At 42.2% G+C, this 27,206-nt stretch overlaps 1 protein-coding gene across 12 annotated transcripts in view; it reads right to left on the bottom strand.

The window, feature by feature from the left end:
* LOC134337446 (transcription factor 12-like) overlaps positions 1-27,206 on the bottom strand; it is a 187,013-nt gene that overhangs the window by 80,808 nt on the left and 78,999 nt on the right. For all 12 annotated transcript variants that reach the window (XM_063032463.1, XM_063032460.1, XM_063032458.1 and 9 more), the window contains 2 exons: positions 25,344-25,446; positions 1,351-1,418 (listed from right to left, as the gene is read on the bottom strand). In XM_063032463.1, the coding sequence (XP_062888533.1) occupies positions 1,351-1,418; positions 25,344-25,446 (171 nt within the window). The remainder of the gene's footprint in view (positions 1-1,350; positions 1,419-25,343; positions 25,447-27,206) is intronic.

Raw genomic sequence — 27,206 nt, 5'->3', positions numbered from 1 at the left:
AAGTGAAAAAAATAAACTCACAGATTTAAAAGGTTTAGCCCCATTTACCACGTACCGTGGTATAGTACTGTCTATAGAAACTAACTGCTATGTGATTAAGTTAATGGGCTGCTATAGTTTATTTTCTATAGGAATCAAATACAAAATAAGGACTGCTTTCTCTGGAGCAGCAGAGGGTGCAGGGAGATCTGATAGTTTATAACATTATGAGAGGCATAGAGTAGATAGACAGCTTTTTTTCCAAGGGTGAAATGTGTAATACCAAAAGGCATGCATTTAAGATGAGAGGTGGTAATTTCAAAGGAGATGTGAGGGGCAAGTTATTTTAGAGAGAGTGGTGGATGTGTGGAAAGCGCTGCCTGGTGGTGGTAGAGGCAGATACATTAGGGACATTTAAGAGATGTTTAGATAGGCATGTGACTGTGAGGAAAATGGAGGAATATGGACGTTGTGTAGGCAGGGCAGAAGGCAGGTATTCCCAACCATTTTTTATGCCATGGACCCCAGGCTGGGAATCCCTGGATAATGGATTAGTTTAGTTGCTCATTTGATTACTAATTTATTTTGGTCTGACACAACATTGTGGGCTGAAGGGCTTGTTCCTGTGCTATACCATGTTCTATTATGCTTCAGATTCACAAGGCAACAGTGAGAGCACCTTATGGGCAAAATGTACAGCAATGATCAAGGTCATCCAGTTTGGAGGTTTACTAACTGAATACCTGGAATGGACAGCTGCCCGAGGAAAGGATCGGCAGGCAAGTTTTGAATCTGTTGGAGTTTAGAAGAGGGAGAAGGGACTTGGCTTAGATATACAAACACAATGGTCACTTTATTAGGTACAGGAAGAACCTAACAAAGTGGACACTGAGTGTATGTCCATAGTCTTCCACTGCTACAGCCCATTCAATTCAAATACCGAAAGGCCAAGTTAGAGCAGACGCTGAGAAAATGTTTCCGATCGTGGGTGAAGTCTAAAACCAGAGGGTGTGGCCTCAGATAGGATGTCCCTTGAGAGCAGAGATGAGGAGGAATTTCTTTAGTCAAAGGGTGGTGAAGCTGCAGAATTCATTGCCACAGATGGCTGTGGAGGCTAAGTCATTGGCTACATTTGAAGCGGAGGTTGATAAGTTCTTGATTAATCAGGATGTCAATGATTTTGGGGAGAAGGCAGGCATCTCAGGGTTGTATTATGATAATACATACTTTGATAATATTTACTACTTTGAACTTTGTACTAATTTGATGCACGGATGTGAAGAAATGACCTGTGTAGTTAGCATGCAAATCAAAGTCTTTCACTGTACCTCAGTATATGTGACAATAACAAACCAAGTTGAAAGAACTTACCTGATTTAATGCTGGCATGGTTGATTCTCTTCCAAATGGTGGAAATGTAACCCTCTCTGCATTTTTCACTATTAACAAAAAGAACATTCAAGTCACAAAATAGGTTAAATTACTACAGCGGCAGTATTTTCATTTCTGCAATCATACACCAGGAACAGCATCTGAGCATCCAGTCCCATGAGAGCTGATATCAAAGAACCCGCACATGCAGCTAGAACACAGAAGCAGAAAACCTCTCCTTTTCAGGAAGGGGAAGTCGAGGGGACACACACCAGTCCTCACCAAGGGTCAGCAGTGGAAAGAGTGAGCAGTTTCAAGTTCCATAGTGTCAACATCTCTAAAGATTAACCTGGGCCAACATACTGATACAATTACAAAGAGGGTAAGCCAGTGGCTATACTTCATTAGGAGTTTGAGGAGATTTGGTATGTCACCAAAAACTCTTGTAAATGACTGTGGAGAATATTCTAACTGGTTACATCACCATCTGGTATGGAGGGGCCATTACACAGGACTGGAGAAAAAAATGGCAGGAAGTTATAAGCTCAGTAGCTCTATCATGGGCACTAGCCTCCCCAGCATCAAGGACACCTGTATACGTATATCGAATACATCAAAAATCGTGCAAAAAAACAGAATATATATTGAGGTAGTGTCCAAGGGTTCAATGTCTATTTAGGAATCATATGGCAGAGGGAAAGAAGCTGTTCCTGAATCGCTGAGTGTGTACCTTCAGGCTTCTGTACCTCCTACCTGATAGTACCAGTGAGAAAAGGGCATGCCCTAGGTGCTGGAGGTCCTTAATAATGGACACTGCCTTTCTGAGACACCGCTCCCTCAAGATGTCTTGGGTACTTTGTAGGCTAGTACCCAAGATGGAGCCGACTAAATTTACAACCCTCTGCAGCTTCTTTCGGTCCTGTACAGTAGCCCCTCCATACCAGACAGTGATGCAGCCTGTCAGAATGCTCTCCATGGTACATCTATAGAAGTTTTTGTGTGTAATTGTTGAAAAACCAAATCTCTTCAAACTCCTAATGAAGTAAAGCTGCTGTCTTGCCTTCTTTATAACTACACTAACATGTTGGGACCAGGTTAGATCCTCAAAGATCTCGACACCCAAGAACTTGAAATTGCTCACTCTCTCCACTTCTGATCCCTCTATGAAGATTGGTATGTGTTCCTTTGTCTTACTCTTCGTGAAGTCGACAATCAGCTCTTTTGTCTTACTGATGTTGAGTGCCAAGTTGTTGCTGCGACACCCCCCCCACTAGTTGGGAGTATCTTGCTCCTGTATGCCTTCTCGTCACCAACTGAGATTCTACCAACAATGGTTGTATCATCAGCAAATTGATGGTATTTGAGCTATGCCTAGCCACAGTCATGGGTATATGGTGAGTAGAGCAGTGGGCTAAGCACACATCCCTGAGGAGCACCAGTGTTGATCGTCAGCAAGGAGATGTTATCACCAATCCGCACAGATTGTGGTCTCTGCCTGCTGTTTTTCATTCTATTGTGTATTTTTCCCAATTACTAGGAATGCTTACTGCAATAAATGATATCTACTTTGAAGTTTGAGCATTGAGGGCATGCTATGTTGGCAGAAGAATGTGTGGCGAACAGCCTATTACTAATCTGCTACTTTATTCTTCAATGGCAGATCCTTGGTTTTGTTGTTGTTAACGTGAATGACACATTTCATTATATGCTTCGATGTGCTAGTGAGAAATAAACTTGAACCTTAATTCTAGGTGGTTTCTGAAAAGGTAATTAATTCCAAGGTCCTTAAGGTTGTCATAGCTGGGGTGTGCTGGTAGTGGGGATAAGCTCCAACTAGCTATTAAATGCTCCCAATGGCGCGTGTCTCAATTAGCCTCTGACAACCAAGTCCAGTTCCTGACCTTCAACATGTGGCTTAGTTACTGGTGCCTTAAAACCAGTTACTTCAGGCAGATGGGGCATATCAGGCGTGGTTGGCAGCTCACCTACAAAGAAAGCTCTGATTTCAAATCACTGCTACCTTGCGGCTATACCCACTCACTGGGTAGGCTTCAGTAGTAAACCTAGAGGAAAAATCTGGAGCAGGAGCCCTTAAGACATTGAGTTCAATGCCGAAGGGCAACTCCTGCAACACCACTGGTGCCACACTATATTGTCTCAGCTGTTCCTTTCAATTCATCAGCTGCATGGGCGGTGGGGGGGGGGGTTGGGAGTTGGGAGGGGGCGGTCTGCTGCATTGGCAACAGTTTACTTTTCATATAACACTGCCCTGGCTTGTATATCTAGACAGCCCGGAAGTATTATCTCTGGTTGAGCCCAATCAATGGAGGACCTACTTATTAATTCCAAGGAACATTACTATAAGCTTTTAAGAGGACGGTTCTACATGTCTGCCTGCACTATACTTCCCCTGTAACTGCATTCGGTTATTGTTCTGCTTAATTCACTGTGATGAAATGATCTGTATAGATAGCCTACAAAACAAAGTTTTTCCACTGTACCTCAGTATATCTGACAACAGTAAAGCAATTTACCAGTTTAGGTGGATAAGAAATGAAAGAACAATTCTGGAGATCGACTGCTTTGGGAGTCCCTCAGGGAATCCACCTCGAGACTGTGTGGAATGCAAAGGCAGACCAGTGCTCTGGTAATCATCTAATCCACCTGGACATTTTATTACCAAAGCCGAGGCTTTAATGTTTTGGGAAATGGCTGCCCCTCCCCACACTTCAAAGCTTTAATTAATATAAAGCTGAGCCTCCAAAGTGGAACCTTTAAGCACGCAGCACAGAAAGTGAAGGTACAGTACATACTGGGTAAAATAACAAGACATTACTCAACACATCTCAAATTTGTATTGCATTGCAATACATCAATACGACCAATTTCCCCATTGCTTGTATTTCCTTAAAAGTTTCTCTAATCAGTTGTCGAAAAATCTTCACCGTTGTGCTTACATTTCCTTTACTTTGTACAAAGGAACCAATTGCTGCTCCAGCTACATTAAATGTGCAGAAGGATTATAAAAGAATATAATTGATCCTTTAGTCTGAGTAATCCAAGTATTAAACACCTTGAGGCATTGGTATTATCAACAATAGTTCATATTCGACAGGAAGCACAGTATTAAATAGATCAAAATATCAAGTTTCAAACATCACACTTTTTGTACCTGCCATCACCATATAAACTATGCTTCACTCAAGATTTACTGGGCGTTTTTAACAAATCCATTTTATGTTTAACTAAAGCTTGGAAACTAATGACAAAGGCAGCCTGGGATTTAATTGCTTTCAGTTGTAGATCAATAACTCCCATAATTTGGTTAATCAAAATCGGATTCAGCCCCTACTCAAACCAGACACCAAAAGCACTGCAACGCACATTTATTACCTCAGACTATTTTCATTGCAATCTCACTTTGTTTAGCTGGTACAGCTCACACCTCTGGGTCAGAAGGTGCTGGTTCCACCTCCATTCAAAGTCTGAACACATAGTTAATGCAAATACTCATTGAGAAACAAACTGGTAAAATTGCCAGTTTTATTTTTATTTAGAGACCGCGCCACCCAATTAACCTACCAACCCGTACATCTTTGAATGTGGGAGGAAGCCCACAGGGTCATGAGGAAAATGCACCAACTCCTTATAGCCACCGGTGGGATTTGAACCTGGGTCTACAGCGCTACACTAGAGATGAGCTAAGACCCCTAACACCACTGTAGCTGGAATTTAAAATCCCATTGCATTAAAACAAAGACCATTTTCTTGATATTCTCTCCAATCTTTCCTAACAACAAAAAGATTCACTGATCAATTTCTGCTGCAAGGAACTAGTTTGCTCATCTTTTACAAAGCAGCCATGCTTTGACAACCTGCTAACTTCCCAATGTACACTATATCTCATCACCTTCAAGCTAATTATTTATCATTGTTCTTTTTTTGCATTTGCAGTTTGTCTTCTTTTTCACAGCGGTTGCTCGCTCATCAACTTTGAAGTTCTTTTAAAGCAGGAACACAGAACTAATGCAGAAATACTTACAGCTGAGAATAAAAGAAAGAAAAAATTAGAGTTATGGTATAGATAAAACCGTAAGTCAGAGGAGCAGCACTAGGCCATTCCGCCCATTGAGTCTCTCTACCATCCCATCATGGCTGATTTATTATCCCTCTCAACCCTCTCCTCCTGACTTCTCCTCATAACCTTTGATACCCTTTCACTAATCAAGAACCTGTCAACTTACACCTTAAATGTACCCAATGACTTGGCCTCCACAGCCATCTGGCAATGAATCACAGATTCACCAATCCTGGTTAAAGAAATTCCTAATTTCTGTTCTAAAGGGATGCCCCTCTACCCTGAGGTCCATTCTGGTCCTAGACCCCACCACTATAAGAAACATCTTCTCCACATCCTTTCTACCACAGCTTTCAATATTGAACAGGTTTCAATGGCATCTTCCTTCATTCTTTTAAACTCCAGCGAGTACAGTGTGAGCAAACAAATACAGCAACCGGAGTGACAAATACTGAGGAAGCCCCAAAGAAAACCACCTTGAAACAAGAACAATGGGATCTATAAAATATAACCAATATCAGATAAAGGTAATTATACAGTCAAAAACTGCTCAAGGAATGAAGACAACTGTGTGATGTTTTGAAACCAGACATCATGGACTCAAGGACAACTTACATCCAGCTGTCATCAGACTATTGAATGGACCACTCATACACTTCTTAAGTCAAAGTACCGAATACAGGAGATGGGGTGCTATGTTGAGGTTGTATAAGGCATCGGTGAGGCCTAATTTGGAATATTGTTTGCAATCAATGTCACCCACCTACAGGAAAGATGTAAACAAGGTTGAAAGAGTTCAGAGAAAATTTACAAGGATGTTGCTGGGTCTGGAGGACCCGAGTTATAAGGAAAGATTGAATAGGTCAGGACTTTATTCCTTGGAACGCAGAAGATTGAGGGGAAATTTAACAGAGGTATACAAAATCGGGGTATAGATAGGGTAAATGCAAGTAGGCTTTTTCCACTGAGGTTGGGTGAGACTACAGAGGTCATTGGGGTTTAAGGGTGAAGGTGAAAAGTTTAAGGGCAATATGAGGGGTAATCTCTTCACTTAGAGGGTCGTGAGAGTGTGGAATAAGCTGTCAGTGCAAGTGGTGTACATGAGTTTGATTTCAATGTTTAAGAGAAGTTTGGATAGGTACACGGATAGTAGGGGTTTGGAGGGCCAAGTTCTAGGTACAGATCAATGGGACTAGGCAGTTTAAATAGCTTGGCATGAACTAGATAGGCCAAAGAGACTGTTTCTGTGGTATACTTTTTAATGACTGTATGACTAAGGGACGAACCGTTCATCTTTTGATCTATCTGCACCACACTTCCTCTATAACTGTTACACTATAATTTGTATTGTCTTCTTTATACGACTGCTTGTTTTATTATAGCATCAGCAACATTATACTGTTTTACATAAACATGCAGTAAATGTGTTAATATTTTGTGACGATGTGTTGGATCATTACTACATGTGCTGTGTGTGACTATCTGTACCGTGTTTTGCACTATGGCCTCGGAGGAATGATGTTTCTTTTAGCTGTATACTGTGTATGGTTGAATGACAAAAAAACTTGAACATGAATTTGAACTTTCTAACCACCTTGATGCTTTTACATATGGCATGAATGGTCTGGAAAGGAGGCAAATACGCCATACGTAGCGGTTAGCCTGACGCTATTACAGCATAGCTCGTTGGGTTCAATTCTGGTGTTTGCTACAGTAGCATAGCGGTTAGCACTACGCAATTACAGTTTGGGGCATCAGAGTTAATCTGGTGTCTGCCACAGTTAATGGTTAGCACAATGCTATTACAGCTCAAGGCATTGGATCTTGAAGTTCAATTTCAATGCCATCTATAAGTTTGGTTGTCCTTCCTGTGAGCGCATGGGTTTCCTCCCGCAATCCCAGGACATACCAGTTGGCAGGTTAATTATCCTGTGATTAGGCTGGGGTTAAATGGGGGAGGGGTGGGAGTGTTGTTGTGCAGTGTGGCTCATTGGGTCAGAATGGCCTGTTCCATACTCTCTCTCAATAAATAAAAGTTTTCTCTTGTACCTCAGTAGATGTGACCATAATAAACCAAAATCAATACTTAGGCTGCGTATTCTGGCACCTGCTTAGATTTGAACATCTTTAAATAAACACTACTCACTAAATACTCCAGAAATGTCATGCATAAAAAGGCAGATCTTTTTCTTTGGGGAAAATCAAAGTACTTAATGTGACAAGATTTTTATCCTCCCTCAGTAAATGGGACAATAATAAACCAATTCCTAAATTCCTGAAATAGTTTATTTGACCAAAAATTCAACATGATTTACAAACAAAATTATTCACTTTTATTCAATACAAGTTCCTTTCAAATTGAATAATGTAGAAGTTGGGCATATGCCTAGGTAGGAAAATGTTGAAGACTTGAATTGCTGTCACCATACTGTTATCATGTGGCTGGTGTGGAAAGAAGGGATGGTAGGATAATTTCTCCATACTTGGAATTACATCAATGACTCAGCAGAACTAAGGTGTGCTACACTACTTCTAGCACTTGAGTAACCAGGAAATCATAAAACATGTAATGTTAGTCCACTGATGATTCTCCTGATATCTGCAGGTACACCCACTACTGGCCTTGGTGTTTGGTCACAATCAAGTTCATTGTCATTCAACTGTATACTGCCAAACGAAACAATGTTCCTCCAAATCAAGGTGCATACCACAGTGTTTACAACTCTCACACACAACATAAAGTAGCAGGCACAGGAAGAGTTTCTTCCCTGAAGCTGTGACACTGCTGAGCCTCTCATCACAGCGCTAAGCAGTATTGCATCAGTATTGTACTGTCTCAGTACTTTTATATTTGTGTGCTGTAGCACTTTTTTAATTCGCAGTTATTCTGCAAATAACACTATTCTTTGAATTTCTGGTCAGATGCTAAATGCATTTCATTGGCTTTGTAACTGTACTCAGCACAATGACAAAGTTGAATCTAATCTAATATCACTACAAATAAATTAACAAATGACTTGTATTTCTGACAAAAGTTATAAGTAATCAGTATAGTGCCATCAGCACTTCATTTGTGATGACCGTGAGTTCAGTAGTCATAAGGCCTGGAGGAAGAAGCTACTTCCCATCCTAACAGTCCTTGCCCTAATGCTACAGTACCTCCCACCTGATGGTGGGAGGCCAAAGAGATTGTTGGATGGGTGAGAGGGATCATTGACAAGGCTAATGGCTCTGTGTACACCACACTCATGATAAATATCTCACATTGGTGGAAGGGAGACCCCAGTGATCCTCTCACGAGGGCTTGGAGTCCTTTGTAGGGTATTGCAGTCAGATGTCTTGCAATTCACAATGATCAGGAAGGGATCAGGTCTAGGCCGAGTTCCCCAGTTTGGCTCCCAAGGACCTACATCCAACCAGCACTTTGGATCCAGAAGACCACACTCCCCCCAACTCATAGCAATTTTCAAACTCCTTAAAGGTAGCAGCAGGAATTGAACCTGGGTCATTTGTACTGTAAAGCGTTGTGTGAACCACTATGCTACCACGCCGGTCTTACTTGCTGGAGTTTAGAAGAATGAAGGGAGAATCTCACTGAAACCTTCCACATGTTGAAAGGCCTAGATAGAGTGGACATGGCGAGGATGTTTCCTATGGTGGGGGAATCTAGGAACAGAAGGCACCGTATCAGAATAGACGGCTGTTCCTTTAGAACAGAGAAGAGGGGGAATATTTTTTATTCTGAGGCTGATGCATCTGTGGCATTCATGGGCACAGACAGCTGTGGAGCCAAGTCATAAATATATTTAAAGCAGAAGTTGACAGTTTCTTGATTAGTAAGGACATCAAAGGTTACATCAAGGAGGCAGAAAAATGGAGGTGAGAGGGATAATACATCAGCCATGATGGACTGGTAGAGCAAACTTATTGGGCCAAATGGTCTATTTCTGCTCCTATATCTGATGCTTATAAAGATAATAGAACATTAGCATTGTCAAAGATCCATTCTATCTGTTCCACAATCTCTTTGATCCCTTACCATCAGGCAAGAGGCATCAGGACAGGGACTGTTAGGATGGGAAACAGTTTCTTCCTCCAGGCCATGAGACTTGTGTACTCCCTGCCATCACCCAGCTCTCATCACATATGAAGCGCAAGTAGCATAACACTGTTTATTTTTGTGTCATAAATGCACCTTACTCTCAATGTCAATCTTGTGGAATATATTTTATTATTTGTTTTTTTTTGTGGTATGTGTCTGAGTTTTAAGTACTCTGTTATGCACCTTAGGCCTGAGGAACACTTTCATTTGGCAGTATACAGTTGAATGATAAACTTGAACTTGATTCCAAAAACACCAGTTGGACTGGACAAAAGTCATGATTGAGTAATAAAGGGAAAGTATTCGGCAAACACGAGTTTGAGGATGCTATTGGCAGAATAGAAGGAAGCTGATGCGATCCTCATGGATTGCGAGAAAGGTTGTGATGGAGTTCCACATAAAAGGTCGTCTTGTTAAAAAATGATGTTAGGTGTAAGGTTAAGCAATTTTCAATACAATCAGGTAACAGTACAAATAAATAGGTCTTTTTCAGGGGTGGGGAGGCAGTGGTAACTAATCAGGTATTGCAGGGAATTGGTGCCTGACCTCAGCTATCAATTACATTCTGATCCTATACAAATCATTAATGTGCACAAGTTCAAATTTTCCCAACTAAAGATTATGCAATTTCAGAATTTGCTAAAGAACTCCAAAGAAAAGCTAATAAAAGACAGATCATCAACAGACTGACCACCATTATGTACAGGTGCGCATGGTGAAAGCTTTTTTTTATTTTTAGAGATACATCCACAATAGGCTGGGCTGGTCCACACTAAAGGACTTTAAGGTCAAACTTTAAAAATAGATTATCCAACTAATAACAATTTTATTTAGATTATGCATGTTGGAAAATATGGTTAATACTAATGATAACTAATCTATTTTCCAAGTAGTGTAAAACTCTAGAACTTAAAAACCTTTCATGTCATCTTTTTATTTGAAATTGATTACTTGAGAAAAAAATAACTTATTTTTCATAATGTACATGTAGACATGCTTAGCGCACACTGCCTTCGGGTATTTGTTGATTCATCTTGAAAGGGCAAATAAACTGGAAAGATTAATCCATGTCTCCAATGCTTTAGTTGCCTTGAAACAATCCCATCCTTCTGCTGTCATGGAGATGGTGGTCCGAATGCTAGAAGATAGGATTAATATGGATGGATCCCCGTTGGTTGGTGTGAATGTGGTGACCTGTTTTTCCATGTTGTATGCCTCCATGTCAAAACCTGGACTATAGAAGATCATAAACACAAGAGATTCTGCAGATACTGGAAATCCAGAGTAACACACAAAAAGCTGGTGGAACTCAGTAGGTCAGGTAGCATCTATGGTGAGGAATTAATAGTCCAAGTTTCAGGCTGACATCACTCTGAGCAGCAGAACACTGGGTAGAGGGTAGAGAAAAACTCACTGACTGAGAAAAGAGGGGAGACAGATGAAGCAAGTCGAAGCAAAATCAATGGAACATGTTGTCTAATCCAGGCAGCATCATGGTAAATCTTCTCTGCACCCTTCAAAGCATCCTTGCCTTTGACAAGGTGCCACACATGAGGCTGCTTAACAAGATAAGAGCCCATGGAATTACAGGAAAGTTACATACGTGGATAGAGCGTTGGCTGATTGGCAGGAAACAGAGTGGGAATAAAGGGATCCTATTCTGGTTGGCTGCCGGTTACCAGTGGTGTTTCACAGGGATCAGTGTTGGGGCCGCTTCTTTTTACATTGTACATCAACCATTTGGATTATGGAATAGAGGGCTTTGTGGCTAAGTTTGCTGACGATACAAAGATAGGTGGAGGGGCCGGTAGTGCTGAGGAAACGGAAAGTCTGCAGAGAGACTTGGATAGATTGGAAGAATGGGCAGAGAAGTGGCAAATGAAGTACAATGTTGGAAAGTGTATGGTTATGCACTTTGGCAGAAAAAATAAACGGGCAGACTATTATTTAAATGGGGAAAGAATTCAAAGTTCTGAGATGTAACGGGACTTGGGAGTCCTCGTACAGGATTCCCTTAAAGTTAACCTCCAGGTTGAGTCGGTAGTGAAGAAGGTGAATGCAATGTTGGCATTCATTTCTAGAGGAACAGAGTATAGGAGCAGGGATGTGATGTTGAGGCTCTATAAGGCGCTGGTGAGACCTCACTTCGAGTACTGTGGGCAGTTTTGGTCTCCTTATTTAAGAAAGGATGTGCTGTCGTTGGAGAGGGTACAGAGAAGATTCACTAGAATGATTCCGGGAATGAGAGGGTTAACATATGAGGAACGTTTGTCCGCTCTTGGACTGTATTCCTTGGAGTTTAGAAGAATGAGGGGAGACCTCATAGGAACATTTCAAACATTAAAAGGCATGGACAGAGTGGATGTGGCAAAGTTGTTTCCCATGATGGGGGAGTCTAGTACGAGAGGGCAAGACTTCAGGATTGAAGGGCGCCCTTTCAGAACAGAAATGCGAAATAATTTTTTTAGTCAGAGGGTGGTGAATCTATGGAATTTGTTGCACGGGCAGCAGTGGAGGCCAAGTCATTGGGTGTCTTTAAGGCAGAGATTGATAGGTATCTGAGCAGCCAGGGCATCAAAGGTTATGGTGAGAAGGCGGGGCAGTAGAACTAAATAGGATAAAATGGATCAGCTCATGATAAAATGGCAGAGCAGACTCGATGGGCCGAATGGCCTACTTCTGCTCCTTTGTCTTATGGTCTTATGGTCATCCACATTCTTCCAATAATGAGGTGATCAGAATTCAACTTAAAATTTCAAGTGTGGTCTAACTTGGTTTTATAGTGCTGCATCATTATCTCAGAACTCTTGAACTCAACTTCTTGACTAATGAAGGTCAACACAATACACCTTCATAACCAACCTCTTATTCTCCTTCCTTTCTAAGTGCAAAGCTCTAGCTCACTCAACCTACCCTTACAAGTCATGTTCTCCTACCCAGGTAACATCTTGGTAAATCTCCTCTGCTCCCTGTCGTAAGCTTTCATATCCTTCCTATAATGAGGTGGACAGAATTGAACACAACATTCCAGGTCACGAGGAAATCTGCAGATGCTGAAATTTCAAGCAACACACACAAAAAATGCTGGTGAATGCAGCAGGCCAGGCAGCATCTCTAGGAAGAGGTATAGTCGACGTTTCAGGCCGAGACCCTTCGTCAGGACTAACTGAAAGAAGAGCGAGTAAGAGATTTGAAAGCGGGAGGGGGAGATCCGAAATAATAGGAGAAGACAGGAAGGGGAGGGACGGAGCTAAGAGCTGGAAAGTTGATTGGCAAAAGGGATACGAGGCTGGAGAAAGGAGAGGATCATGGGATGGGAGGCCTAGGGAGAAAGAAGGGAGGGGGGAGGAGCCCAGAGGATGGGCAAGGAGTAGTGAGAGGGACAGAGGGAGAAAAAGGAGAGGAAAAAAATTAATAATAATAAATTAATAATGGATGGGGTATGAAGGGGAGGTGGGGCATTAACGGAAGTTAGAGAAGTCAATGCTCATGCCATCAGGTTGGAGGCTACCCAGATGGAATATAAGGTGTTGTTCCTCCAACCTGAGTGTGGCTTCATCTTGACAGTAGAGGAGGCTGTGGATAGACATATCAGAATGGGAATGGGATGTGGAATTAAAATGAGTGGCCACTGGGAGTAAGCAGAACAAGTGCTACACATGCCCTTACACTTCCTCCCTCACCACCATTCAGGGCCTCAGACAGTCCTTCCAGGTAAGGCGACACTTCACCTGTGAGTCGGCTGGGGTGATATACTGCATCCGGTGCTCCCGATGTGGCCTTCTATATATTGGCAAGACCCGACGCAGGCTGGGAGACCATTTTGCTGAACACTCACACTCTGTCCGCCAGAGAAAGCAGAAACTCCCAGTGGCCACACACTTTAATTCCATGTCCCATTCCCATTCATGCCCCACCTCCCCTTCATACCCCATCCATTATTTATTTATTATTTTTTTTTTTCCTCTGTCCTTTTTCTCCCTCTGTCCCTCTCACTATACTCCTTGCTCATTCTCTGGGTTTCCCCCCTCCCCCTTTCTTTCTCCCTAGGACTCCCATCCCATGATCCTCTCCCTTCTCCAGCCTCATATCCCTTTTGTCAATCAACTTTCCAGCTCTTAGCTCCATCCCTCCCCCTCCTGTCTTCTCCTATCATTTCAGATCTCCCCCTCCCTCTTTCAAATTTCTTACTATCTCTTCTTTCAGTTCGTCCTGATGAAAGGTCTCTGTCCGAAACGTTGACTGTATCTCTTCCTATAGATGCTGCCTGGCCTGCAGCGTTCACCAGCATTTTTGGTGTGTTGCACAGCATTCCAGGTATTGTCTAACCAGATTTATAGAGCCGCAACATAACCCCCATGGCTCTTGAACTCAACAAACACCCCCCCACCCCCGACTAATAAGACATCAGAACAGAGTTAGGCCATTCAGCACATCTAGTCTGCCCTTCCATTCTATCATGGCAGATTTATCATCCGTCAACCCCATTCTCCTGACTTCTCCCTGTATCCTTTGATGGCCCGACTAATTAAGAAACTATCAATCTCTACTTTAATTATACCACATATCTTGGCCTCCACAGCCTCCTGCGCAATGAATTCCACAGATACACCACCCTTTGAAGGCCAATACACTATGCTTTCATATTATAACCCAGGTGATCACCCAAATGCAATACAAAATGAAAAGAAAGTTGAAAACCGCAATTAACTTTATCACAGAACAGTACAGCCTTTTTTTTTGGCTGTGTACATGTTGTTAACTTTTTAAACTTACTTCAACCAAAAAGCCAGGGGAGTATGGAGTGCCCAGGAAGGGATAGTACCTCTGGTGATGGGGATTGTCATGTCAGTTCTGGGGCAGCTCACTCTCCTTCTGTTCCCACCAGACACTCCATTCTCACCTGTGGCTCCAAGTAGCTGTTTGCACGTGACAGCAGCCAAGCCCTCCCTGTACACTGCTTCAACAGGAGAGCTAAACCAGGTCTAAACCAGGTGAATGCAGCCGGCGGGCTTCATACCCCAGTAAGATAGGGATATACTTATCAGATGAGATCTACATTAAGATCCAGTGGCCAGGATGGTAGTTCTGCAAAGGGTATGTCAAGGCACAGAGGTAGTTATGGTCATCCACTGCAACTAAGGAAGACCCCAGTTTGTGACGACGACTCAACCACTGGACGCAGACTTCTGAGGTCAGGGAGATGCAACTATCCCATTGCAACAGCTTTTCCACTTTAAAAAAAACTCTCCTACACAGGTCTCCTGTCATCGTTGGATACAACAGACAACCAGCAGCCAAGAAGCCAATCCACTGTTGAGATATACAGACACAATATTGTCCCTAGTTCCTCCCCTCCAACTTCACTCGATAGAATTCCTAGAGGGTGAACTAAACAAAATCCAGTGTGTTAAGGCCCCAAAGATATTTTCCTTCAACAATGCAAATTAAGACAGTGATATTTAAAAAAAAATCTTCCCCTTGGCATCACAAATTAATCACTCAGGGGTAGCAGGTGCAAAGCAGCCACATGGTACTATATAGTTTTCCTAATCTACGGAGAATTAACACATGGATGCTCACGAATTACTCTGCAAATCCTATATGACAAATATCATTCACATATCTTATAATGTCGACTGCAAGTCATTTGCCCATGGTAATCATGCAACTACACTCATGAGCAAAGACACTCCAGGGTGGAGGTGGTTGGAAAAAGCAGTAGAAAGTTGTAAACTCTGTCAGCTCTGTTATGGGTACTAGCCTTTCCAGTAGCGAGACCATCTTCAAAAGGCAATGCCTCAAGGAGGTATGCAGCATAACCCCCATAGATATGCAGCAATGCACTGCATATCGAAAGAGCATTGTCAAAGCTTACACTGTTTTAAATCCAATTAGCCAGTTGGGTTTGGGAGGGTGGGAGAGATCAAATGGCCAGCAGCTAGAGGGATGGTGGTTAACAGGTAGAATGACAAAGCAAATGAGGAGGAGAGGGCAGTGGAGGAATGAGAAATGAGGATTTGGATGCAAGAAGATCTCGTTTGATTGTAGGAGCAAATCTGTACACACATCATGGGATCCTTTTTGGTAGTGGATTAAGAGAGATTCTTCAGAAATCACATTTAACTGGTGTACCACAGCCAAGAATTTCTGCAGAAGCATCTTCCGCTCCTCAGAAACAAAGTGGAAGCATCTTTGACCAATAAACTGCCCAAATGAACTCTTTAGCTGCCGGAGGAATGCAGCAAGTCAGGCAGCACCTACAGAAATGAATAAACAGTTGACGTTCTGGTTCGAGGCCCTTCATTGCTACCCGATAAACATCTGAGTTCAAATAACATATCACCCAGTCTCTAAAGATGAGACAGGTAAGATTAACGATCTTGTAGTCAGGGATGCTCTTGGAAAGAGTGATCATAGTATGACTGGCACGTGGCCAAGTGGTTAAGGCCAATGTCTAGTGATCTGAAGGTCGCTAGTTTGAACCTCAGCTGAGGCAGCGTGTTGTGTCCTCGAGCAAGGCACTTAACCACACATTGCTCTGCGACGACACCGGTGCCAAGCTGTATTGGCCCTAGTGCCCTTGCCTTGGACAACATTGGTGGCGTGGAGAGAGGAGACTTGGAGCATGGGCAACTGCTGGTTTTCCATACAACCTTGCCCAGGCCTGCACCCTGGAAACCTTCCAAGGTGCAAATCCACGGTCTCACGAGACTAACGGATGCCTATAAGTATGACTGAATTTCGCATTCAGATGGAGGATGAAATAGTTAGATCTAAAACTAGTGTATTATGCCTTGAACAAGGGAGACTACAACAGGATGAGGGAGGAGTTGGCTAATGTGGATTGGGAGCACAGGCTATTTGGTAAGACAGTTGAGGAACAGTGGAATACTTTCAAAGAGATTTTTCACAGTGCTCAACAAAAGTATATTCCAGTCGAAAGTAAGAACAATAAGTGTGGGGAAAGCCAGCCTCGGATAACTAAGGAAATAAAAGATAGTATCAAATTAAAAGCTCATGTGTACAAACTCACAAAGAGTAGTGGGAGACTGGAGGATTGGGTAAACTTTAAAAAGCAACAGAGAACAACTAAACAAGAAATAAGGAAAGGGAAGATAGAGTATGAAAGTAAATTAGCACAAAGTATAAAAACAGATAGCAAAAGCTTTTATAAATATATAAAGCAGAAGAGGGTGACTAAAGTCAACGTAGGTCCCTTGGAAGACGAGAAGGGGAAATTGCTATTGGGTGATAAGGAAATGGCTGAGGCATTGAACAACTATTTTGTGTCTGTCTTCACAGTGGAGGACACCTCTAATATGCCAAAGAAGGATGTTATGGACGAAATGGGAGGTGAGGAGCTCGATAAAATCACTGTCACAAAAGAGATAGTGATGAGCAAATTACAGGGCCTGAAGGCAGCTAAGTCCCCTGGTCCTGATGGGATGCATCCCAGGGTGCTGATGGAATTGGCAGAGGTTATAGTAGACGCGTTGGTAATCATTTATCAAAAATCTCTAGACTCTGGGCAGGTCCCGGCAGATTGGAAGACAGCAAATGTTACGCCACTTTTTAAAAAAGGATGTGGACAAAAGACTGGCAACTATAGGCCAGTTAGCTTAACATCTGCAGTCGGGAAAATGCTTGAAGCTGTCACTAAGGAAGAAATAGCGAAACATTTAGAAAGGAGTGGTTCCATTAGACAGACGTAGCATGGATTCAGGAAGGGCAGGTCCTGTTTGACAAACTTACTGGAGTTCTTTGAGGATGTAATGAGGAGTGCAGTGGATAGAGGGGAACAGATGAATGCCATATACTTGGATTTCCAGAAGGCATTCGATAAGGTGCTACACAAGAGACTTATAAATAAGATACGGATGCATAGAGTGGGAGGAAGTGTATTGGCATGGACAGTGGATTGGTTAACCGATAGAAGGCAGAGAGTTGGTATAAATGGGTGTTTCTCCGGTTGGCAGTTAGTGGTGAGTGGGGTGACGCAGGAGTTGGTGCTGGGCCTGCAGCTGTTTACCATTTACATTGATGATTTGGAAGAGGGGACTGAGTGTAGCGTACCAAAATTTGCTGATGACACTAAACTGAGTGGAAAAATAATTATACAGAGGATGTGGAGAGACTGCAGAGGGATATAGATAGGTTAAGTGAGTGGGCCAAGGTCTGGCAGATGGAATACAACATTGGTAAATGCAAGACCATCCACTTTGGAAGGAATAATAAATGGTGAAAGATTGCAGCATGCTGTTGCGCAGAGGGACTTGGGAGTGCTTGTTCATGAATCACAAAAAGTTGGCTTGCAGGTACAACAGATTATTAAGACGGCAAACGGAATGTTGGCCTTCATGGCCAGAGGGATTGAATTCAGAGCAGAGAGGTCATGCTGCAACTATACAGGGTACCGGTGAGGCTGCACCTGGAGTACTGTGTGCAGTTCTAGTCTCCGTACTTGAGGAGAAATATACTGGGTATGGAGGCAGCGCAGAGGAGGTTCACCGGGTTGATTCCAGGGATGAAGGGGATAACCTATGAGGAGAGATTGAGTCACCTATACTTTCTGGAATTCAAAAGAATGAGAGGGGATCTTATAGAAACATAAGAAATTTTGAAAGGGATAGATAAGATAGAAGTAGGAAAGTTGTTTCTGTTGGTAGGTGAGACTAGAACTAGGGGACATTGCCTCAAGACTCAGGGGAGAAGATTTAGGGCGGAGATGAGGAGTTCCCCCCCCCCCCGCCCCCCAGAGAGTGGTGAAACTGTGGAATTCTCTGCCCAGGGAAACAGTTGAGGCTTCTTCACTAAATATATTTAAGGTACAGTCAGATAGGTTTTTACGTAGTAAGGGAATTAAGGGTTATGGGGAAAAGGCAGGTAGATGGAGCTGAGTTTATGGACATATCAGCCATGAGCTTATTGAATGGCAGGGCAGGCTCGATGGGCTGGATGGCCTACTCCTGCTTCTATTTCTTATGTTCTTATGCAAGACCTTCGCATTGCCTATCTCACTACAATTATTTCTGCTACACATTAAAAAAAAGGTACTACGAAATAATTTAAAAGCTGTAGCCATAATGGACATGAGGATGTCTGGAGTCCAAGCCTCCGCTCTCAGAGGTCAACGATGTGGACATGGGACAAAAGGCATTGGAAGTCTAAGCCTCTGCTCCACACTCGTAAGGGCAGCAATGGGTCTCAGGATCAATGTCCATGCAAGCATGATGTATGAGCTCAAGCCTGGAGTTTGGGGTCCCATCATCACCTCCACAGCTGGCCCTCTCAACCTGATTCTTCTGTCTTCTCCTAACCTTTGATGCCCTTACTAACTGTTAACCTCCACTTTAAATATACCCAATGACTTGGCCGCCACAGGTTGTCCACCCTCTGGCTCTAGACTCTCCTACTATCAAAGATCAGATTAAACATTAGTTTTAATTGTCAGATGTATATTGCAATATAAAACATTCACTGAAATGCGAGGTTTGCATCTAGAATGAACGGGAGGCAGCTGGCAAATGTCGACACACTTCCGGCATCAACATAGCAATATCCCCAACTGACCAACTCTAACTTGTATGTCTTTGGAATGTGGGTGAAAACTGGAGCACCCAAAGGAAAGTCAAATGGTCACGGAGAGAACATACAAGCTCCCTATACACAGCAGCAGGAACTGAATCCCAATCTTACAGCTGGCACTACAAGTTGTTGCACTATTCACCGTGCCACCTATCATCTCCAAGTTATTTCTGTCTGGGTTTTTCTCAGGGCCACTTAAGACAAAGGATAAATAATTATCTAGGGTTTTTCCAAAATTAAAACAGAATTATTTTCACCAAATTAAGTCCTGAATAATCAAATCCTCTTGGTATATCCTACCTTTTGCCCAAGGCCATTAACTTAATGCAGTTTGTGGTTACACCAAGCACACAGGAGGATTTATAAACACAGCCATCACAACATAAGCTAACAATCTACTGGAGTACAAGTGCACCACGATAATCAGCTTGTGATCTTTACAAGGGGCAGTATTTCAGATTCTATTTGAGTGGTGCTACAACAACAGCTTTGTACTCATTGTCAGCAAGACCAAGGAATTGATTGCAAACTTCAGGAAGGGGAAGTCAACTGAACTCTCACGAGGGGTTAACAACAGAAAGGGTGAGCAGTTTCAAGTTGTCATTCAACCATATACATGTATACCACCAAAAAAAATCCTCCAGACCATAGTGCACAGCACAGAACATGCAACTCTCTCACACACATACAGTAATATTACAACAAATAATTAAAAAAAATAATAAGTGCATTTACCACACACTTCAAGTTCCTGGGTGTCAACATCTCTGAAGATCTGCCCTGGGCCCAGCACATTGATGCAATTACCAAGGCGGCACGTTAGGAGTTTGAGAAGAATTGGTACGTGCGACGGCAAAAACTACAGCAAATTTCTACAGATGTACTCCGGGCAGCATTCTAAATGGTTGAATCACTGTCTGATATAGAGGGCCCACTGCTCAGGATCAGAAAAAAGTTGCAGAAAGATGCAAGCTCAACCAGCTCCATCAAGGGCACTAGCCTCCCCAGCATCAAGGACATCTTCAACAGACAATGCCTCAAAAAGTCGATATCCATCATCAAGGACATGCTCTCTTTGCATTACCACCATGAGAAAAGGGATACATGAGCATGAAGATATTTTAGGAACAGCTTCTTCCCCTCCACCATAGGATTTCTGAACAGACAATGAATCAACCTATGAACACCACCTTAATATTTTTGCATTACTTATTTAATTTAGCGTGGCAGAATGGAGATAAGTCTCTACCAAAGGAGGTGTAAGATGCTCCTTCCCTCTGCTAGCCTGCAGGTCACCCTTGGGTAAGATGTAGCACTTACTTAGCCCCTCTGATCTGGGTCACGTGAAGCCATGGGAGCAGGTGGTGGACAGTCGTATGAGCAACTGATGCGTATCACAAGTCCTGGTTACTTGACCACTGACGCCAATTGAACAATCTCTGAAGAGTATTGATCATCGCCAGGGTCACCCATCTTGTAAAGACACTGCCCCAGAAGGCAATGGCAAACTGCCATAGAAAAATTTGCTAAGAACAATCATGTTCAGAGACCACGATCACCTAAGTCATACAACACAGCACATAATGACATAGATGAGATAATTTTACATGTATTTCTTAATGTCATTTTGTAGTACTTTTATGTATTACACTGTACTGCTGCCACATAAAACAACTTTCACAACATATGTCAGTGATAATAAACCTCATTTTGATTGTCCTTCAAGCTTTTTTGCTTTAATTGCAACACTGTATTTCCTGGAGCTTATTTTGTTTTAATAAGCATAAAATAAGGCCCAGTACCCAATACAGTATTAGTTGTTCCAAGTTATTTTCTGTAGTGAAATAGCCTTTTCAGCAAGTCCCTGAAGGTGTTAGTATGGAGCATGTGAGGAATTGGTCTCAAACCGTTTGATTCAGTGGGAAAGTGCCACATTTCCAGCCGGCAATAATAAGTTCCAAAGGAGCTCAGAGCAGCGGCTCATTAGGGAAAGCTACAGGGCCTGAAAAAGGTAGCAGACGCACGTCAGGAGAGGCTAGACTGAAAAGTCACAGCAGAAACCAGATCATAAAACAAAGACAGAGCCCTAATCATAAACACAAGAGATTCTGAAGATACAGGAAATCCAGCACAACACTCACAAAATGCTGGAGGAACTCAGCAGGTAAGACAGTGTCTATGGAGAAGAATAAACAGTTGACATTTTGGCCGAAAACACTTCACTTGGACTGGAGGGGGGTGGGGTGGGGAAGGAGTACAAGTTTGTAGGTGACAGGTGAAGCCAGGTGAGGGGAAGGTGAGATGAAGTGAGAACCTGGAAACTAATAGGTCAAAGAGGTAAAGTGCTGAAGGAGGAAACTGATAGGGGGACAAGAGTGGAGAAAGGGAGGAGGGGCAGCACAGGGAGGTAACGGAGGTGAGGAGAAAAGAAGGGGTGAGAAGGGAGCCAGAATGAACAGAAAGAGAGAGAAGAGTGTAGGAAGAGATAAAGCTGATTCCAATTCATTTTCATTGAAGCAAAATGTAGAATGGACCTCCCTCTTCAGGGGCAGTTTACAAATAAGGTACCTGGAATGGGGAAGGGGCAAAAACAATGTACAAAATAACAGAGCAAGATACTTAGAGTACCTGGCAAAGATCAACATGCATAAAAACACAAGGGATATCAGCACAGCTCAGAGCTAAAATAGCTACTGTAGTCAGAAAGCAGCTTAGGGCTGTCGAGAGAGAATTTTCATTAGTTATGCTTCGTGTATGATGGCATGGGAGCCAATTCAAGTAGAAAATTGCAAGGATATATACCTCTGAGGAACTTTTCCATGAGAAGCCAACTGCTTTCCCTTCCCTAATTAGAATGCATGTTCATATTCTCGAATTTACAAGGGACAATGTGCCTTTGACATGTCCCATGGCATCAAGGATCAAAATTCAAAGTTCAAAGTAAATTTATAATTAAAGTGTTTAATACACACACACACACGTAAACTCAGGTCACCATATACTACCGAGATTTACTTGCAGGCATTCACAAAGAAACACAAAAATCAATGAAAAACTGCATAGAAAGATAGACAAAAACACTGAAAAAGACCATAAATGCATGTGCAAATACACAGAAAAAACTAAATATTAATAAACATTGAGAATCCAAATGAAACCCATGTGGTCACGGGGTAATATTAATAAATGTTGAGTCCTTGAAAGTGAGCCCAACAGTTGTGGAGTCAGTTCGATGTTAAGGCAAGTCCAGTTTTCCATGCTGGTTTGGGAAACTGATGGTTGAGGGGGATTAATTGTTCCTGAACCTGGTGGTGTGGGATCTAAGGCTCCTATACTTTTATCTCAATAGCAGCAACGAGAAGAAAGCATGGCCTAGATGGTGGTGCTGGTGACGGTCCTCATGTTGGGAAAAAGTACATCTAGAAGTTTTGTGAGTAGGCATCAAAACGTCACCAGATATCACCAATGCCATCTTGGAATCACTGACATTCCAGTTAAAAATCAGGATTCTGTTTGAGCAGTCGAAGGATTTGCATAATCAAAAGTACATCAAGCCAGGCTAATCTAGAACTGTACTACATTTATTTATTCAGATACAGCGCAGAATAGCCCCTTCCAATTTTGCCGCCCAGCAATCCTTGATTTAACCCTGAACAATTTGTAATGACCAATTAACCTACCAACTGTTACAATTTTGGAATGTGGGAGGAAACCGGAGCACCTGGGGGAAACCCACAAGGTCACGAGGAGAATGTACAAAATCATACAGACAGCAGTGGGTTCGGGTACTCTGAAATGCAGTCCTTGTCTACCCACACTGTAACTTTTACTCTATATTCTGCACTGCATTGTTATCATTTTTTTTTAAAAAACAAAACTACAAAAGATTATTCACTCACAAAATATACACAATGATCAGAGAATTACAAAACTGTTAACAATGTCAAATTAAAATATGATTTCTATTATCCACAAAGCATTTAATTCCCTGGAGGACTCCTTGTTCTACCTCAATGCTCTGGGTAATGATCTGATCTGTATGAATAGTATGCAATGGTGCAGCAAATCATAAACACAAGGGATTCTGCAGATGCTGGAAATCTTGAGTAACACAAAATGCTGGAGGAACTCAGCAGGTCAGGCAGCATCAATGGAGAGGTAAGGAGTTGACCTTTTAGGCCAAGACACTTCATCGGGACTGGAAGGGTTCTGCCATCTTTCTTTCTGGTCTTGATGAAGGGTCTCAGTCCAAAATGACAATTCCTTACTCCTTTCCATAGATGCTGCCTGACTTGCTGAGTTCCTCCAGCACTGTATTGAACAGTATCCAAGACTGTACCCCTGGATATGTGACAGTAATAATCCAATTTCTTAATTACAGGGTCACCTCCTTATTTCAGAAGAATTCTTAAGGTCTTAAGCCTCAAACCGCAAGAGCCAACTTTTCTTCAAGCACTGGAAAGCCTAGACAGGAGAACTGTAGATTTGGATTCCAGAAAATATATTTTCCACCACCTTCGAAGTTTACCAGTTCCTTGGGATGGGCAAAGGAGGGAAGTCGTTTTGACAAATCTCCGCTACTCATACCTGGAATATAGTTCATCAAACCCCGGGCCTATTTCTTCAGTTCTCAATACATGGGATTGGCTACACTGCAAGTGTGTAGGTACAGCTTTAGATAGTGGATACCCCCTGAAGCTGTATCTAGTTAAAGTACTACAGCTCAGAAACAGGCCATTTCGCCCATCTAGCCTGCTTCCCGCCCGAGTCCCATCCACTCACATCTGGACCATATTCTTCCATACCCCTCACATCTATATACCCATCCAAACTTTCCTTAAGTATTTCAGTTGAACCTGTATCCACTACTTCTGAGGGAATCTGTGGAGAGGAATAAACAGTTGATGTTTGTTCCTCTCCACAGATGCTGCATGACCTACTGAATTCCTCCAGCATTTGCGTGTGTTACTCAGAACAGAAGGACTTCCCTTTAGAACAGGGAGGAGGAGGAATTTCTTTAGCCAAAAGCTAACGATTCTGTAAAATTCACTGCCATAGATGGCTGTGGAGGCCAAGTCGCTGGATATATTTAAAATGGAGGCTGATAGGCACTAAATTATTAAGGTCATCAAAGGTGATGGGGAGAAGGCAGGAGAATAGGGCTCAGAGGGAAAATAAATCAGCCATGATGGAATGAGGGAGCAGACTCAATGGGCCAAATGGCCTAATTCTACTCCTAGGTCTAATGGTGTTCAGGTTCTCCTTAAATTTTTTTAATAAAATAGTCTGAGACTATGGCATAGGAATTCTAATTCAACGTCAAATAGGCCTTAAAAGTGGTGGCATACTGGACATGTCTGTGCAAGGACATAGGGAGCCCCAAGTTCACTTCCCACAAACCTAAAAAAAAGTGATCTTCCCAAAATCTCTTGGGAAACAGAATTTTGTATTATGATCATACACAGTGGTTCAGTTACAGGGGATATGCACTGTTCAAATATCATCACCTGGGAACTTCCTAAGCCTTACTGTTTTTTAAAAGACTTAATAGCACAGTTCTAGTGATTTATCTACAGAAGGATGTGTCTCAATATGTGGATACTTTATAAAAATCTGAATGATTACGAGCTGCTTAAACAATCTCTTTCTCCGGAAGTTATGCCTATTGCTGCACACTTCAGGCTAGACAAACCAGGAGGCATAAGCTGGCGGAATGTCAAGGCAGAAAAATCCTTTAAGGCTTCTGTAAATACCAAATGCTTCTGGCTTTTGACTTGCCTGCAGGTCACTACCTCAGGCTTAGAGCCTGAAGAGGCTATCTTTGTAGTGCGTGGGCCACAACATTAATTTCCAACTCCTTAGCCAAAAATTCAAGATTGTTGATCTCCTTGGGAAAGCTGACCCACCATTCTGTTCCAAAATCAGCATCCACACTTTAACCACGCAGTAGCTGCCCTTTCTCCACTGCTCTACCCATTGCATTCCAGTTTCACCAACAGATTAAATGATTAATTTATTTAAAATGCAATTAAAATGGTTGATCCCAACCACCTGCCAATGAGAGCTGCAGTTATTGGAACATTTTATTTTGGGATGGCAAAGTCTGTGCTCAATCATGGAGGGAAAAAAAACTCAAAAGTTCTATAGCAATAACACCACACCCCAGAAATTTGAATAAGTTTCTCTTTCAGAAAATTTAGGAAGTAAAGATCACTTCATTCTCACCAACGAGACCGGAGTTTATGAAGGATGACGAAGAAAGGCCCTCACTCGATGACAACTCTCTGTTCGGTGTATGATCGCTGTAGTGGGAACCCTCACCATAGCTCTGTTTAAAAAGGGAAAGAAAGATAACAGGATTGGAAAGCATACATGGCAGTGAAGGGTTTCAAAGCTGTAAACCCAAAACACATTCCAAGTTTTAAAAAGCATTGGCATCCAGGAACAAGTGTCTCAGTCCAAAATGCTTACTCTATTCCTTTCATTGACGCTGCCTGACCTGCTGAGTTCCTCCAGCATTTTGTCTGTGTAACTCTGGATTTCCAGCATCTGCAGAACCTCCTGTAGTTACAAACTTCTGTGCCAGTCTTTTAATAAAAAAATATTTTTCTCTTTCCCTAGCAGAACAATGCAGAAGCAGACAGGGGAGAAAGTACAGGCTGGAATCTGCGATATGCTGGAGGAACTCAGTGGGTCAAGCAGCATCTGTAGGAAGAAAGGAGCTGTCAGCATTTTGCATACAAACCCAGGAGGGTGCAGTTACCTTCCTCAAGCAGTGAGGCTGATCAACACCTCCCCCCCACCACTAACCCATCCTTTCACACCCCCAACCACCACTACTTGATAATTTCCTGTCAGTTCACTCCAATGTACAGGCATTCCTGTACCTAACCTCACGTTATGAACACACAATCAAGGTATAAGCACTACATTATGTATTTATATTTATTGCATTTTTAAAATTATTGTTGTGTTCCTTTTCTGTTTTTTTTTTGCACTGCATCAGATCCAGAGTAATAATTATTTTCTTCTCCTTTAGACTTGCTTTGGAAATGACATTAAACAATATCAAATTTTAGACAAATCTTAAATCTTAGACAAACTCAAATCGTAAACAATGTTAAACAGCGTCCTGACACAGGGTTTCAATTCAAAACATCAAAAAATTCCTTTCCTCCAACAGTTGCTGCTCGAACTGCTGAGTTCTTCCAGCAGACCCAGTGCACTAAGACTGGATGTTTTTAGGTAAAACCCCCACCAGATACAAAATCCATACTTTATTCTTGCTGTTGTATCGGGAAAGAGTTACAGTAGCCTCAGAACCCACATCATCACGTTCTGGAAGCTATTACCTCTCAACCATCAGACTCCTGGACCAGAGGGGATAACGTCATTCAACTTCCCTCACCCCAAAATTAAACTATTTCACAATGTATGGACTCCATCTCATGTACCCGATATGTATTGCTTATTTATTATTTTTTTTTGTATTTGCATAGTTTGCACGTTGATTGTTCGTCTTGGCTACAGTTCTTCATTGATTCTGTTGTGTTTCTTTGTACTTACTGTGAATGCTCATAAGAAAATGAATCTCAGGGGTTGTATATAGTGACATATCTGTTAATAATAAATTTACTTTGAACTTCTGAACATTGATCCCAAGTCACAGCATAGAAAGGTGTACTTCAATCTGGGCAACGTTCGAAGAAAGAATTTCCAATGGCAGTATGGGTGCCACGGTAGTGTAGTGGTTAGCATATGCCATTAGAGCTCAGGGTATTGAAGTTCAGAGCTCAATTGCAGCGTGGCTCGAAGGGCTGGAAAGGCCTATTCCATTCTGTCTCTCTAAATAAATTAAATAAAATAAAAAACCTTGAACGTTGATGCTGGCTTACATCTGGTGAGAGGTGAACAGGTCCTGATCAATGATCAACTTTATTCACCATATACAATTACACATATTAGGAATTTATAATTATACTTAGTTGTAGAGCACTTTTCATACAAATGTAGATCAAACTGCTTTACAATGGGATAAAGCACAAACATGAAAATAAAAAATAAGCATGAAAGTTTCCTCTGGTCTTC

Source organism: Mobula hypostoma, chromosome 24, assembly GCF_963921235.1.
Source record: "Mobula hypostoma chromosome 24, sMobHyp1.1, whole genome shotgun sequence".
Lineage (NCBI taxonomy): Eukaryota > Metazoa > Chordata > Chondrichthyes > Myliobatiformes > Myliobatidae > Mobula > Mobula hypostoma.
Note: the sequence above shows the minus strand (reverse complement) of the source record. Positions and strands in the feature narration are given on the sequence as shown.